This window comes from Balaenoptera acutorostrata, chromosome X (assembly GCF_949987535.1).
Source record: "Balaenoptera acutorostrata chromosome X, mBalAcu1.1, whole genome shotgun sequence".
Taxonomy (NCBI): Eukaryota; Metazoa; Chordata; class Mammalia; order Artiodactyla; family Balaenopteridae; genus Balaenoptera; species Balaenoptera acutorostrata.
Genome location: NC_080085.1, coordinates 66,740,906 through 66,758,754, shown reverse-complemented (window position 1 = coordinate 66,758,754; position 17,849 = coordinate 66,740,906). Strand labels below are relative to the sequence as shown.

Genomic DNA, 17,849 nt, shown 5'->3' with positions numbered 1-17,849 from the left:
CCTCTGGTTATACATTCTAGTAATTAACAATCCTCAGTGAAAAGAGCCTTCAGTAGCATAACTAAAACCACAAAGAAAATCTGCAGAAATTGATTTAATACATTCTTAAAAAAACTCATTCTCTTCACTCATTATTTACTTGGTCCATAGTTTCTACAAAAAGCTCTTCACCTTTCATGTCTATTTTTTTTAACATCTTTATTGGAGTATAATTGTTTTACAGTGTTGTGTTAGTTTCTGCTGTATAACAAAATGAATCAGCTATAAGCATACGTATATCCCCATATTCCCTCCCTCTTGCATCTCCCTCCCACCTTCCTTATCCCACCCCTCTAAGTGTTCGCAAAGCACTGAGTTGATCTCCCTGTGTCATGCAGCTGCTTCCCACTAGCTATCTATTTTACATTTGATAGTGTATATATGTCAATGCTATTCTCTCACTTTGTCCCAGCTTACTCTTCCCTCTCCCCGTGTCCTCAAATCCATTCTCTATGTCTGTGTCTTTCTTCCTGTCCTGCCCCTAGGTTCATAGGACCTAATGTTCATCAGAACTTTTTTTTTTTTAGATTCCATATATATGTGTTAGCATATGGTATTTGTTTTGCACTTTCTGACTTACTTCACTCTGGATGACAAACTCTAGATCCATCCACCTCACTACAAATAACTCAATTTTGTTTCTTTTTATGGCTGAGTAATATTCCATTGTATATATGTGCCACATCTTCTTTATCCATTCATCCAACGATGGACACTTAGGTAGCTTCCATGTCCTGGCTATTGTAAATAGTGCTGCAATGAACATTATGGTACATGACTTTTTGAATTACGGTTTTCTGAGGGTATATGCCCAGTAGTGGGATTGCTGGGTCATACGGTAGTTCTATTTTTAGGTTTTCAAGGAACCTCCATACAGTTCTCCATAGTGGCTGTATCAATTTACATTCCCACCAACAGTGCAAGAGGGTTCCCTTTTCTCCACACCCTCTCCAGCATTTATTGTTTCTAGATTTTTTGATGATGGTCATTCTGACTGGTGAGAGGTGATACCTCATTGTAGTTTTGATCAGCAATTCTCTAATGATTAGGGATGTTGAGCATCCTTTCATGTGTTTGTTGGCAACCTGTATATCTTCTTTAGAGAAATGTCTATTTAGGTCTTCTGCCCATTTTTGGATTGGGTTCTTTGTTTTTTTGTTATTGAGCTGCTTGTATATTTTGGAGACTAATTCTTTGTCGGTTGCATCGTTGCAAATATTTTCTTCCATTCTGAGGATTGTCTTTTCGACTTGCTTATGGTTTCCTTTGCTGTGCAAAAGCAAGTTTCATTAGGTCCCATTTGTTTATTTTTGTTTTTATTTCCATTTCTCTAGGAGGTGGGTCAAAAAGGATCTTGATGTGATTTATGTGACAGAGTGTTCTGCCTATGTTTTCCTCTAAGAGTTTTATAGTGTCTGGCCTTACATTTAGGTCTTTAATCCATTTTCAGTTTATTTTTGTGTATGGTGTTACAGAATGTTCTAATTTCATTCTTTTACATGTAGCTGTCCAGTTTTCTCAGCACCATTTATTGAAGAGGCTGTCCTTTCTCCATTGTATATTCTTGCCTCCTTGGTCAAAGATAAGGTGACCATATGTGCGTGGGTTTATCTCTGGGCTTTCTATCCTGTTCCATTGATCTATATTTCTGTTTTTGTGCCAGTACCATACTGTCTTGATTCCTGTAGCTTTGTAGCATAGTCTGAAGTCTGGGAGCCTGATTCCTCCAGCTCCGTTTTTCTTTCTCAAGATTGTTTTGGCTATTCAGGGTCTTTTGCGTTTCTATACAAATTGTGCAATTTTTTGTTCTAGTTCTTTGAAAAATTCCATTGGTAGTTTGATAGGGATTGCACTGAATCTGTAGATTGCTTTGGGTAGTATAGTCATTTTCACAATGTTGATTCTTCCTATCCAAGAACATAGTGTATATCTCTCCATCTGTTTGTATCATCTTTAATTTCTTTCATCAGTGTCTTATAGTTTTCTGTATACAGGTCTTTTGTCTCCTTAGGTAGGTTTATTCCTGGTATTTTATTATTTTTGTTGCAATGGTAAATGGGAATGTTTCCTTAATTTCTCTTTCAGATTTTTCATCATTCATGTATAGGAATGCAAGAGATTTCTGTGCATTAAGTTTGTATCATGCTACTCTACCAAATTCATTGATTAGCTCTAGTAGTTTTCTGGTAGCATCTTTAGGGTTCTCTATGTAGAGTATGATGTCATCAGCAAACAGTGACAGTTTTACTTCTTCTTTTCCAATTTGGATTCCTTTTATTTCTTTTTCTTCCCTGATTGCCATGGCTAAAACTTCCAGAACTATGTTGAATAACAGTGGCGAGAGTGGGCACCCTTTTCTTGTTCCTATCTTAGAGGTAATGGTTTCAGTTTTTCATGGCTGAGAATGATGTTGGCTGTGGGTTTGTCATATATGGCCTTCATTATGTTGAGGTAGGTTCCCTCTATGCCTACTTTCTGGAGAGTTTTTATCATACACGGGTGTTGAATCTTGTCAAAAGTTTTTTCTGCATCTATTGAGATGATCATATGGTTTTCCTCCTCCAATTTGTTAATATGGTGTATCACATTGATTGATTTGCGTATATTGAAGAATCCTTGCATTCCTGGGATACACCCCACTTGATCATGGCGTATGATCCTTTTAATGTGCAGTTGGATTCTGTTTGCTAGTATTTTGTTGAGGATTTTTGCATCTATGTTCATCAGAGATATTGGGCTGTAGTTTTTTTTTGTGATATCTTTGTCTGGTTTTGGTATCAGGGTGACAGTGGCCTCATAGAATGAGTTTGGGAGTCTTCCTCCCTCTTGTATTTCGGAAGAGTTTGAGAAAGATAGGTATTAGCTCTTCCCTAAATGCTTGATAGAATTCACCTGTGAAGCCATCGGGCCCTGGGCTTTTGTTTGTTGGAAGATTTTTAATCATAGTTTCAATTTCAGTGCTTGTGATGGGTCTGTTTATATTTTCTATTTCTTCCTGGTTCAGTGTCAGAAGGTTTTGCTTTTTTAAGAATGTGTCCATTTCTTCCAGGTTGCCCATTTTATTGGCATAGAGTTGCTTGTGGTAATCTCTCATGATCCACTGTATTTCTGCAGTATCAGTTGTTACTTCTCCTTTTTCATTTCTAATTCTGTTGATTTGAGTCTTCTCCTTCTTTTTCTTGATGAGTCTGGCTAATGCTTTATCAATTTTGTTTATCTTCTCAAAGAACCAGCTTTTAGTTTTATTGGTCTTTGAAATGGCAGAGAAAGAGGTTCAAACCCAGGTCTCTCTGACTCCAAGGCCCTACACACATCCACCAGCCCTTGTGACCATGTTTCTCCGACTTATATCATCATGAAATACTTTTCTAAAAGCGTAATGGACTGAGGAGACACCAAGATGATTAAAAGGCAATAATGTGCTTGGATCACACCAGGCAGAATGTGGTCTCGCAGATTAACTAATTGTAGCAAGAAATTATGAAAAGGAGATTTGTATTTTTCATTTAGAAGAGAAGTTCCAAATTCTGTAAATTAAACCAACTTAATTTTCTTAATAATTAAATAGAACATACCTTTAAATATGTATTTTTATACTTTTATTATAATGTATGACCCCCACAAACATTTTTTAATCAAAAAAAAAGACTTGGCTATGGGGGCGGAGTTTGGGGGGGTGGAACTTAGGCAGGGGCGGGATTTAGGGTGGTGCGGGACCTAGGCGGGTGGGGAAGTGCTGTTTGAGTGTGGGGTGGGGCCTAGGCGGGGAGACGTTCAAGCGTGGGGCGGGGCCTCTGCTTAGGACCTGCACCAAAGGGGAGAGGCAGCACGTAGAAATGAGGGCCTCTGGAGTGTGGATTTCCGGAGTTTGGAGGTAGGGCCCTGAGTGAGGGTGTGTGGGTGGGGTTTAGGCCCAGCTCATTGGAGGGGGTCTCCGAGTATACAGGTAGGGCCCTGGGTGGGGGTGTGGGGCGAGGCTTGGGCTCTGTGTGGCAGGAGGGAGGCTCCAAGGGCAGAGGATTAGGCCTGGGATCCCAACAGGCACCCCGCTGCCTAAGTGGACAGGGAAAGCACTGGCCCCCTTCCCTTCCGTTCCTTCTCGCCCCTCCCCCACCGCCTCCCCCCGGGTCTCCCCTGTTCCTGATGGACCCCTAACTGTGGGTGGGTCCCGCTGGGTGTAGGAATGCCTCCCCTCCCCCAGCCGCCCCTCAGTGGTGCCAGTCCCAGAGGTCCGGACTTTACTTTTGCTCCCTCTTCCCTCCCACTCCCTCAGGACCTGCACGGCTGGAGGGGGCCTAGGTGGGCAGAGGATCAGGCCCGGGATCTCAGCAGGTTCCAGGACCCAAGTGGGCAGGGGAAGCCTGGCCATGCTCCCTTTTGATCGTCTGTCCTCCCAGTGGTTCCCTAATTTCCTCCTTCAGGCGTGGGATTCCTGCCTCTCAGGGGCGCCAGTCCCATCCTGCCTCCACTTCTCCTCCCCCTTCACTCCCCCCATGCCCCACATCCTACCCGGTGGCTGGGGGTTCCTCCCATCCCCTTAGGTGTCCGTGGTCCCCCACTGGTGCCTGGTAGGTGCCCTAGTTGTGAGGAGATGCGAATTCTGCATCCTCCTAGTACGCCATCTTTTGGACTTCTTTCATGCCTATTTTTAATTAACACTTTGGATTCACTTCACTTTCATGTCATGATCCTCTGAAAGAACATACCTGTGATGAGGGACTCATCTACCATAGAATGCCCTTCAATAACACGCCCATCCACTGGAAATTTGCCTCCTGGAACCACTTTAATGATGTCTCCACGTTGTACAAGTTCCACATCCACTTGCTCTTCACTGGATATGAGTTAAAATAAAAAGCACCATGACAGTATGCTTCTCCCCCTGATCTTTCCATGCAAGCTTTTTAGTTGACATCAAGCTTGTGGCCCCATAATTGCTACCAATGGAAGTTAGAACCAACATTTAAGTTAGGAACTACAGTGTCAGTCTTTTTCACTGTTGGGGAATAGCTCAGTACCTAGCACAAAGTAGCACTCTAAATATTTGTTGAATAGTCATTGAACTAATAAATGAAAGCTTTAGAAATAATGTAATGGGTTTTATTGAACAAAACAACTAATTTATTGTGTATATCTGCCAAAATAATTTTATGAGGAAAGGAATGAGAAATACAAAAAAAATGAAATCTAATCAAGTCTTTAGCTCTAACTTCCAGTTTACAGGTAATATAGGAGTTATAGAACAAGTTAAATGATTCCAGACGGAAACAGAGACAAATTTGGACTGTGGGATTTTCTAAAGGACAACTGATAGATGTTTCTTTACCAAGTCAAATGCATGGAGAGGGAGGAGCAGGGAGGAACAAGGGAGGGAGAATTGGAGAGAGGAGATGTTCTACATTAAAACAAACATGTCAGGAGAAAGACAAATACTGTATGATGTCACTTATATGCGCAATCTAAAAAATACAACAAACTAGTGAGTACAACAAAAAAGAAGCAGACTCACAGATGTAGAGAAATAACTAGTGGTTACTAGTGGGGAAAGGGAAGCGTGAAGAACAATATAGGGTAGGGGATTAAGAGGTACAAACTACTATGTATAAAATAAATAAGCGACAAGGATATATTGTACACAACATGGGGAATATAGCCAATATTTTATGATAACTATAAATGGAGTATAACCTTTAAAAATTGTGAATCACTACACTGTACACTTGTAACTTATATACTCTTGTACATCAACTATAACTCAATTAAAAAATCAAAAAACAAACAAACAGGGACTTCCCTGGTGGCGCAGTGGTTAAGAATCTGCCTGACAATGCAGGGGACACGGGTTTGATCCCTGGTCCGGGAAGAGTGCACATGCTGTGGAGCAACTAAGCCTGTGCACCACAACTACTGAGCCTGCGCTCTAGAGCCCGCAAGCCACAACTACCGAGCCCATGCACCACAACTACTGAAGCCTGTGCACCTAGAGCCCGTGCTCCGCATCAAGAGAAGCCACCACCATGAGAAGCCCGTGCACCGCAGCAAAGAGTAGCCCCCGCTCACTGAAACCAGAGACAGCCCGCACGCAGCAACAAAGACCCAACACAGCCAAAAAAAAAAAAAAACCTCAAAACTTAAAACAAACAAACAAACATATCAGTCAAATGCAGTGACACATGGACCTTTTCTGAATTCCATTTCAAACAAAGAAACTTAAAACAGTTTGGAGACAACAGGAGAAATGTTAATATGGACTGTGTATTAGATCACATTAAAGAATAATTGTTCATTTTGTTAGATGCAATATGGGTATTATAATTATATAAGACTATGTCCTTTTTTAGAAATACAACAGGAATATCTGCAGTAAAACCATATAACTGGGATTTACTTTAAAATTCTACTGCAACAACAGAAAGAAAAATAGATTGTATAGATGAAGTAAAGTGTGGCAAAATGTGAATAACTGTTAATTCTGGGAGATAGATTATGTGAGTTCATTATACCTTTCTCTCTACTTCTGTGTATATTTGATATTTTTCCTAAGAAGTTAAAAAAGAGAAGGAAGAATAATGAAGGTAAATACCTCAAGACGATATTATCAGAGTCGAGAGTTACAATAGTTGCTTCTGTAGCTTGTAGTGAAATTAGTTTGGCAAGAGCCTCTGATGTTTTGCCCTATAAATTAAAACACATATGTTAACAATGCTAAGGAAGAAAAAGTCTTATGTAAAATAAAGGCATAATCTTTAACATTTACTTAAAAGACAGCTTTAGGAATGTTAATTAGTTCAAGTCAGAAAATGTTTCACTTTGAAAATATGAAGTACACAAAATATAAAATGTATTACTAGATATAATTTATAAATAAATAATGTAAATTAATAAGAAAAAAATCAGAACCCAATAGGTACATGAGCAAAGGACATAAATACGCAATTCATTTAAGAAGAAATATAATACCTGCTGTATAGAAAAATGTTTATCTCTGCTATTACTGGAAGAAATGCAAACTAAAGCAACTCTATGATACCATTTAATGCCTAACTTAGCAAAAATTTAGATAGGAGTCAGTGTTGATGAAGTTGTAGTAAAACTACTTCACTAACATACCCTTTATGGCAAAAATTGTTAAGATTAGTAGCATGAGCCATAGAAAGATTTATGCCCTTTAATCATATCCTTTGTAATTTATCCTAAGATAGTAATTCAGTAGAAATAACTATTAAACATGAATATGTTTAATGCAGGATTACCTAAAATTAAACTCTGGAAACAATCTAACTGAGAACAAAACCAGAATGGTTTAGTAAATTATAGCACATTGATTTGAGAGAATATTATTCAGAAACACTGAGTAATTATCTAGACTGCAAAAATGGGGAAAAAACTTTAAAGTGTTAAGGACACAAAGTGGTATGGATACCATGTTTGCCACTCTGTGAAATATAAACGTATGTGGAACAGGATTAGAAAGTGATTTCCGTTATACCATGGGATTGTGGGTGAATATTTTTCCATCATTATTTTAAATCTGTGGTCGCATCAGTTTTTCCATTAATAATGTGATATAAGTAAAATAAGTACTCTTAAAAGTCTCTTAAAATAAACGAGGACACACTGTATTATCAAAAGTATTAATTCCATAAATTTGGTAAATCTTCTAAAGGAATATTTAACCTAAAATACTGCCAAAACAAAAATACTTCTTTTAGTACATCGTTAACTACATAAATCAATGTATATTTCCAATAATTGGTCTAGAAAATATTATGGTCATTTACCCACCCAAGATTTTAATAAATGTCACCCTTTCTTACTTTACCTTTGCTACATGTTCCAGCCACCGGCCTAGTGCAATAAACACAAACAGCATAGGAGGTGTGTCAAAGAAAGTAACAGGGTTCACTTTGGCTCTCTCATACATTGCAACCAGAAGAATAACCAAAGAATAAGCAAATGCAATGGTAGTTGCCAGCACAATCAGTACGTCCATATTTGCAGTTTTATGCTTCAGTGCTTTGTAGGCCTGAATGTAGAAGTGCCAGCCTCCAAAAAACTGTAATATAGAAACAGTGATTAGTGCTTTTAAAAAAAGCTGAAATTCACATATATACCTCAATAACTAAGATATAGTATCAATGTTAATTTCCTTTGGCTTTTATTTAATCCATAAACAACTAAGGAGAGATTATTTTTTTTGGCTGCACCATGCGGCCTGCAGGATCTTAGTTCCCCAACCAGGGATCGAACCTGGGCCATGGAGAATTCCCCTAAGGAAAGATTTTTTTTAAGCTGAAACAATAGTGCTTGTATTTTAGCAGACACGTGTGTGTGTGTGTGTGTGTGTGTGTGTGTGTGTGTGTGGATTCAAATTGTCATACAAGCCCTTGGCAGCTCTCTGCTATAATCCAATGGATATTTCATAATATAAAGAAAGTCAAGTGGTTCTTGGATTCTTCTTTTTGAAGCCAGCAAAAACAAGACTAGGAAAAGAATTACATTCTTTTGACAATGATTTTTTATATAAAACTCACCTCCCTCTTTTCAAATTCAACCTATCACAAGCTATTGGATCTGTCCACTGTTTTCGTTAGGAAACATAACTGAAAAGCTTATTGTTCATTAGTATAGAGAAACATACTAAGATGTTTTAAAAATCATTATTGCTTTTTATAAGGATCAGAAAAAGGAATAGATCTATTAGATGGAAGTGTTCCACAGTAAAACTTTATCTCAAAAGAAGAGTTGAAAAGTCCAAAGAAGACATACAGATGGCCAAGAAACACATGAAAAGATGCTCAACATCACTAATTATTTGAGAAATGCAAATCAAAACTACAGTGAGGTATCACCTCACAGTGGTCAGAATAGCCATCATCAAAAAATCTACAAACAATAAATGCTGGAGAGGCTGTGGAGAAAAGGGAACCCTCTTGCACTGTTGGTGGGAATGTAAATTGATACAGCCACTACGGAGAACAGTATTGAGGTTCCTCAAAAAACTAAAAACAGAATTACCATATGACCCAGCAATCCCACTACTGGGCATATACCCAGAGAAAACCATAATTCAAAAAGACACATGCACCCCAATGTTCATTGCAGCACTATTTACAATAGCCAAATCATGGAAGCAACCTAAATGGCCATCGACAGATGAATGGGTAAAGAAGATGTGGTACATATATACAATGGAATATTACTCAGCCATAAAAAAGAATGAAATTGGATCATTTGTAGAGACGTGGATGGACCTAGAGACTGTCATACAGAGTGAAGTAAGTCATAAAAAGAAAAACAAATATCGTATATTAACGCATATATGTGGAATCTAGAAAAATGGTACAGATGAACCGGTTTGCAAGGCAGAAATGGAGACACAGATGTAGAGAACAAACGTATGGACACCAAGGGAGAAAGCGTAGGGGGGGGAGGATGATGAATTGGGAGATTGGGATTGACATATATACACTAATATGTATAAAATGGATAACTAATAAGAACCTGCTGTATAAAAAAAAGAAAATAAAATTAAAAAAAGAAGAAAACATACAGAGAGTAATGAACTTAAGTGCTATGGAGAAATAATATAACTATTATGATTATTTTATAGAATAAATTAATAATAAATATATCAAAATAAAATATATTTATAATATATTTAATATAATTAATATAAAGATAATTTTAATGCATTTAATATAAAATATAAATATAAAGAAATAAAATATAACATTTTATCAAATTTTTTTCCAACTTAGATTGTTACAGAATATTGAGCAGACAATGTTATGTGGCAGCCTGGATGGAAGGGGAATCTGGGGGAGAATGGATACATGTATATGTACGGCTGAGTTGCTTTGCTGTGCACCTGAAACTACCACAACATTGTTTATCGGCTACACTCCAATATAAAATAAAAAGTTAAAAAAAAAAAGAATATTGTGCAGTTCCCTGTGCTATACAGTAGGTCCTTGTTGGCCATTATCCATTTTAAATATAGCAGCATGTACATGTCAATCCCAGACTTCCTACATGCATATGTATAACTGAATCACTTTGTTGTACACCTGAAACTAACATAACATTGTTAATCAATTGTACTCCAATATAAAATAAAAAGTTAAAAAAAGACAATAAAAATAAAATAAAGTATAACATTTTATTATTATAATAACTTTAAATATAAAGTTACATACAGTAGCAGATATGAATACCAAATTCACAACTGAAGATGAATTGAACTGTTATTCTCTGCTTTGTCATTAAACAGTATCCTTTGGGGTTAAAATGGAATTTATTATCTACTTTAACCACTCAGTTTAAGATTATTTTTGTAAAGCATCCAGCATAAAATGATTGTACTTCTGGCCAATATTTGTTGTACAATTGAAAATAGCCTCACCTGCCACAATTTGGCTATTTTTCATTATTAATAAATATACTTGCTAACATTTCACTTGCCTGTACAGGTACACACAATAAAAAAGATAGCAAATTCATAATGGACAATCCTGGCAGGATCTGGCGCTCCAGGAACATAGAAGAATGAATGCTAATCATTTCTTCTTGGCTCATGTTCTGATTATGGTGAAGAGTTGCAAGGTGGTGGTCCATAACCATCATATATATCATCAGCCCCATTACAGGAATACAGAAAAACAGGCTCACAAGAAAGGCCCGTCGCCATCTAATATAGAAAAGAAAAATCATTTGAGTAAATAGGTAATGGTTAAAGATTCTATGTACTATAAGGAAATATAACTTGTGACCAATTCCCACCCACTGTAAGGATGATATTGAAAAAACTGACATGCTAACAGTTTGTTAAATTTGTAAAGAGGAATCAAAATCTGTTTTTCACTGACATTCCAAAAGTACTTACTGTCTTATCTCTCGTTTATGGTCTAGGTGGCTTGCTGACCGGTCCTTCTTGACCAAAGAAGCTTCAAAACCTAAGCTCTAAGGAAATTCATGAGAAAACAATTACTTCACTGAATGTATAAATATTACCTACAGAAATTCTAAGCTGTGGTATTGTCATTAAGAACAACTCAATTCAATTACTAAGTGCAAGTCATTCTGGGGAATATAAAGATGAAGATGTGCTTCCTTCTCTTAATTACCTTTGTTTCTAATCTTTCATCAAAGAAATGAGTATCTTCTCAACTCTAGTTAATGTCTATCCTACTGTTCTCAAACTACTGATTTAACTCAAGTGCAGTTGTCCTCAGTAGAGGTTCTTATATCAAGAAGTCAACTAAAGCCTCCAATAAGTAATTTTGGAAAAAAGCAGAATCTATTACTTGGTCAGGGCGACAGAGTGTATGATGACCTAATAAAGACAGAACTGAGATATATACACTACTATGTATAAAGTAGATAACTAATAAGAACCTACTGTATAGCACAGGGAACTCTACTCAGTACTCTGTAATGACCTATATGGGAATAGAATCTAAAAAAGAGTGGATATATGTATAACTGATTCACTTTGCTGTACAGCAGAAACTAACACAACATTGTAAAGCAACTATACTCCAATAAAAAAAAGAGAATTCAGCAGTAAAATCATAAATCGTACACTTAGACAAGCATCTACTAGTACTGATGTATATTAATCACTTTATTTTTAATTTTAGCTTGGACATCTATCAAGTCATTGATCCATCCATCCCCTGAAAGTACAGAAAACTGAATAATAGGCCACAAAAGCTAGCACCATACTAAATATATTATTCAAGGGTTTGCATATGCAGTCTTTACTCTTGTTGTACCAGAAAAAAGAACACGAATAAAAATTTTCCACAATAAAATAAAGTACAGAAAGAAAATTACACCTAAGTAAGACTCATATGAACATAGACAGTAACATACACTATATTTTGAACTGCTAGGGAAAATGCTGCCATCTTACATTTCTTGGCAGTATAACACAGTGAAAAGAGCAAGCATGAGCATTGGAGTCAGAAAGATTAGGCTCAAATCCCAGCTATGACACTTACTACCTATGTGACTTTGGGGAAGTAACTTATCTCATAACCTGAGTTTCCTCACCTCCAAAGTGAAGATGACAGCACTGTTGTGAGAATTACATCAAGAGTTGAAGCTTTGCAATTTTGGTAACTGGCACATAGTAGATACTCAATAATGCTAGCTTCACAAAGATGTTAATGGTATTACTATCTACATTAACAGGATCTTATCTGAATGATTAATATGCTTTTTAGATCATTAGAACACCAATGCTAGACCACAGTGAAACTTCTAAAGCACTTTCACATGTATTACCACTTAAGATTTACTGAAGACTGCAGGATGAATTTGTCACAGAGAAAAAGATTTGGTCTTTTAAATTTCTTACTTTAACTATGATATCATTTGCTTTGACCTAACAAACAATACAGCATCTAGCAGGATGCTTCACTTTCTTAGTGATTAACATGAATTTTACTCATAACAAATTGTACTTTGCTTACATTTTCTAAATATTTTTAAATGATCTGTGGTTCTGCCTTAAGTCTGCTCCTGATTAATAGTGCCAATGTGCCTTTACCTAATTCTTCCTGACGAAGACCAAAAAAAAACAAAACAAAAAGGCAGACACACTTACATTAAATTTTGAGACAGACGTTGTCTATAGAGGTAAACAAAGGAATCAGATTTTTCTCATCATCTCTATCTGATACAAACCAGAAGTGATTCAAGGGAGTGCTGACTAGATAGGTAAGAACACAGAAATGCAAAGTCTTGGCACTTACTTCAATTGTATGAATAATATCTCTGGGACCAATAATTTCTGGATCATATTTAATATGTGCTTTGTTGGTTGCCAGGGCCACAGAGCAGTAGAAGATCCCTCCATGTTTTGTGAGGGTAGACTCTATTTTATGTACACAGGAGGCACATGTCATTCCTCTCACCTGTTAAAGACAAAGGCTTTGTTATTCATAAATATACTTTTTTCCTCCATTAAATGTGAGTTATTACTTTAAACTAAAAGAACTCTTGTAACAAGGAATTAACACACAAGATCTTATCTGCACTATTCATATGCTTTAGATTATGATCATTAGATCACTGTTTTTATATCACATTGAACAAACATATGGTCCCAGCTGCAACATTAAGGATCTGATTAAGTCTCCCTCTTCCTGTTATTACTCAGTGATAGAGGACTTGACAACTATCATTGCTTCTTGTATTCAATGCCTTGCTTCCCTCTAGATTTTTTTCACCCTGCTAAAGTATATAAGTATGTATGTGTATATATATATATATATATATATATATATATATACATATATATATATATATATATCTCCTTTAGTATTACTTCTAGTGAAGGTTAATGGATAACAAAAGTGTTCTACCTTTGTCCAAAAATGTATTTTGCCCTATGTCTTGATTGAGGTTATACTTTAGTTGGGTATTAAATTCTAAAATGGAGGGGCAGGACTTCTGGAATGACTGTGTGAGGAGCTCAACAAATCATTTCCCCAAAGAGCAATGATAAAACTGGACAAAAGTTTCAAAAACCAACCACTGAAAGATTACGGGAAGTAACTAAAAAGAGTACACAACAAATTACAAAGTACTTATTCAAGAATATCCACCAAAAGAATATCATTAATAGTGGAGTGAGGATTTCTGAAAATTCTCTCCTCCACAAAAGCAGTGAGAAAACTGGCAAAAGTTGTTGGAACCACCTTTTTCAGAAAAGTTGGAAAAAAGGGAACCCTTGTACACTGTTGGTGGGAATGTAAATTGCTGCAGCCACTATAGAAAACGGTATGGATTTTCCTCAAAAAACTGAAAATAGAACTACCATATGACCCAGCAATTCCACTCCTGTGTATATACCCAAAGAAAGCAAAAACACTAATTAAAAAAGATGCATGTACCTCAACGCTCATAGCAGCATTATTTATAATAGCCAAGATATGGAAGCAACCTAAGTTCCATCAATAGATGAATGGATAAAGTAGATGTGATACACACACACACACACAAAGACACACACACACACACACACACACACACACGATGGAAAACTACTCAGCCATAAAAAAAAGAATGAAATTTTGCCATTTGCAACAACATGGATAGACTTGGAGGGTATTATGCTTAGTGAAATAAGTCAGACAGAGAAAGACAAATACTGTATCTTATCATCTATATGTGGAATCTAAACAATAAAACAAGCAAATGAATATAATAAACAGAAACCTACACATAGAGAACAAGCTAGTGGTTACAAATGGGGAAAGAGAAAGGGGTTGGGGCAAGATAGGGGTAGGGATTAAAAGGTACAAACTACTATGTACAAAATAAATAAGCTATGAGGATATACTGTACAGCACAGGATATATAGCCAATATTTTACAATAACTTTAAATGGAGTATAATCTGTAAGAATTTTGAATCACTATGCTGTACACCTGAAACTAATATTGTAAATCATCTACACCTCAATTTTAAAAACTGATTAAAAAAGAAATATGAAAATTAAACAAAAGCTTATAGCAATGTAGGAAGCATTTATTCAAGAAAATCAGATGAATTCCAATAAAACAGCAAGCTATATGGCATTACAGTTTGCCATATTCCCATCCCCTCTCCTCCAGCTCTGGGGTAGCTATGAAGACCGATAGGCCACAATCATGGTGAAAAACAGCATCAGGGGAGCTACCAGAGAGGACAGAAAAGGACTGGAGTACCTTCAAAGCCTCATTCCCAGAGAACTGTCATTATTTGGCCTGTCTGATGGTTCTCTGAAATATCCCACTTGCAAAGATGTCTGTTTGTCCTGATGATCTCAGTGAATACAAAAAGCCTTTTCCCCAGGAGAATTTGTCAGAAACAATTAGAGGAAATTATTTAACCTTGTGGCTGCCTAAGCCAATGGATAACAGTTGGGGCGAACAACAGACTAACAAAAAAAGCCTAAAAAGGAAAGCCAGGAAGCAAGATGTCCATAAGCACTCCAACATATTCCTAGGAATCTAGAAGGCCATGCACATGCATAGGGTTATGCACATGTCCAGGGCTGTGTGTATGTTCAGAAAAGAACTGAAAAGGCCCTAACTTCTCACCTCAGGCTGACCTTTAGGCTCCATAGAAGCAGGAGTCGAAGGCTAAGGCAAAACTGACAACTGCATGGCTGAGTGTTCAAGGCATGCCCCAACATTTACAAAGAGCTCTTTAGCAAAGATTGGGAGACTTATCAGTTCCAGATATTTAAGGCAATCACTGTCTGATCATTAGCTGACAACTGAGCTAACTAAACAGAGATTTCAGTGGCCACACACAACAAAGAACATAGACTAGGGCTTCCCTGGTGGCGCAGTGGTTGAGAATCTGCCTGCCAATGCAGGGGACACGGGTTCGAGCCCTGGTCTGGGAAGATCCCACATGCCATGGAGCAACTAGGCCCGTGAGCCACACCTACTGAGCCTGCGCGTCTGGAGCCTGTGCTCCGCAACAGGAGAGGCCGCGATGGAGAGAGGCCCGCGCACCACGGTGGGGAGTGGCCCCCACTTGGTGTAACTAGAGAGAAAAGCCCTTGCACAGAAACGAAGACCCAACACAGCCATAAATAAATAAATAAATAAATAAATAAATAAATAAATAAAATTAAAAAAATATATATACGTCACATTTAAAAAAAAAAAAAGAACATAGACTTTATAGAATTAGTTCAGAAGTCACTGAACAAACAATAACAATGACAAACAGCAACAAATAACAAACCCTGATGAGAGGGGAAGAATCTTATTTCCAGAGTTACTACATTATATTTTCAACAAAAAACTTTCAGACATACAATGAAACAAGAAAGTATGGCCTATACACAGGAAAAAAACTTTCCCTGACGAAGCCCAGACATTGGATTTACTAGGCAAAGATCTTGAATCAGCTATTTTAAATATATTCACTGAACTAAAGGAAATGATGTCTAAAGAATTAAAGGAAAGTATGAGACTAATATCCCACCAAACAGAGAGTATCAATAAAGACAGATTATTAGAAAGGCCCAATGGAAGTTTGGAGTTGAAAAGTACAATAATTGAAATGAAATCAGTGCCTATAGGGAAATTTATAAGTGCCAATATTTTAAAATAAGAAAGATCTCAAATAAATAACCTAACTTTCTACCTTAAGACACTAGAAAAAGTAAAACAAACTAAACCTAAAGCAAACAGATGGAAGGAAATAACAAAGATTAGAGTGAAAATTAACAAAAGAGAGAATAGAGAAAATCAACAAAACCAAAAGTTGATTACTTGAAAAGATTGACAAAATTGACAAACTTTTGGCTGGAGTGATGAAGGAAAAAAAAAAAAAAGAAGACTCAAATGATTAATATCAAGAATGAGGACTGACTGCTAATAGGTATGGGGTTTCTTTTTTGGGGTAATGAAAATGTTTTGAAATTTGATAGTGGTGATTAGCTGTACAACTCTGAGAATATACTAAAAACCACTGAATTGTACACTTTAAAAAGGGTGAGTTTTATGGTATGTAAATTATATTTCGATAAAGCTATTAATTTTTAGAAGTCTTTAAAAAGTACAAACCAACCCATTCTTTTTAATAGCTGCTTAGTATCCCATGGTATGGATGTATGTATCAGTCTCCAATGACTGACATTTAGTTTGTTTCCTATCTTTTGCTATTATAAAAATACTATAATGAACATCTTTGCACACATATCATTTCATACATATCCAAATATGTCTGCTGGATAATTTCCTACAAGCGGAGCTTCTGAGGCAAAGGCTGTGTGCAATTTTACTTTTGATAGATATTGCCAAATTCTTCTGTTGAGTCCTTGTCTCAATTGACATTCCACCAGCAATATATGAGAGATCAAACACAGTGTTAAGAAAATTGCTTTTTATCTTTACCAATCTCACAGGTGGAAAATGGCATTTCAGTGCAGTTTTAATTTGCTTTACTCTTATTAAAAGTGACATCGAACATTTTTTCATTTAAGGAGGTATTGTTTTGGCTTTTCTGTGAACTGTCAGTTCATATCCTTTACCATCTTTCTTTTGGGTTGATGGCTCTTATTGATCTACAACAGTTCTTCATATATTAAGGAAATTAACCTTCATTTATGATATGAATTACAATTATTTTACTTGCCTTTTGACTTTGTTTATGGTGTTTTTCTCCCAAGAAGAAATTTTTATGTACCTGAAGTTATCAACCTTGTCTTTTATGGATGTTGTATGATATTTAGAAAGACTCTTCCTACTCTAATATTATTTTTTAAATGATAGATTGGATGTTATCACTGGGAAAAGCTAGGTAGAGGCTACAGGGAAATCCTCTGTACTATTTTTGCAATTTCTTTGTGAGTTTAAAATTATTTCCACAATGGACTGATGGACTGATGTATGATAAAACAAATACAGTAAAATGTTAATTGTAGAATCTATGCAGTGTGTATAAGAATGTTCAACTGTACAATTCTTTTGACTTTCCTGATGTCTGAAATTTTTAAAATAGAATATTGAAAAAAAGCTCCAAATATTTCTTCTAGTAATTTCATGGTTTTATTTTTTACATTCAAATTTTTGTTTGAGCTGGAAGTTATTTGGTACAGGGTTAAATTTTTTGTTATAATTATTTAAGTTATACAAGTAAAACTTGATTGGCTGAGTTGGAGACAATGTCATTTTAAACCAATATGCCTTATACCTGGTTTTATGACTTTATTTATAAAATTTGTCTTTAATGCATCTAGAATTTATTCTTTTACGTGCTACTAGGTAGGAATCATACTATATTTTAAAAGTTGA

General features: G+C 36.3%; 1 protein-coding gene across 2 annotated transcripts in view; it reads right to left on the bottom strand.

The window, feature by feature from the left end:
• Positions 1-17,849, bottom strand: part of ATP7A (ATPase copper transporting alpha) — a 158,036-nt gene that overhangs the window by 20,610 nt on the left and 119,577 nt on the right. For both annotated transcript variants that reach the window (XM_007184218.2, XM_057538083.1), the window contains 6 exons: positions 12,801-12,962; positions 10,925-11,001; positions 10,504-10,729; positions 7,862-8,095; positions 6,623-6,714; positions 4,746-4,873 (listed from right to left, as the gene is read on the bottom strand). In XM_007184218.2, the coding sequence (XP_007184280.2) occupies positions 4,746-4,873; positions 6,623-6,714; positions 7,862-8,095; positions 10,504-10,729; positions 10,925-11,001; positions 12,801-12,962 (919 nt within the window). The remainder of the gene's footprint in view (positions 1-4,745; positions 4,874-6,622; positions 6,715-7,861; positions 8,096-10,503; positions 10,730-10,924; positions 11,002-12,800; positions 12,963-17,849) is intronic.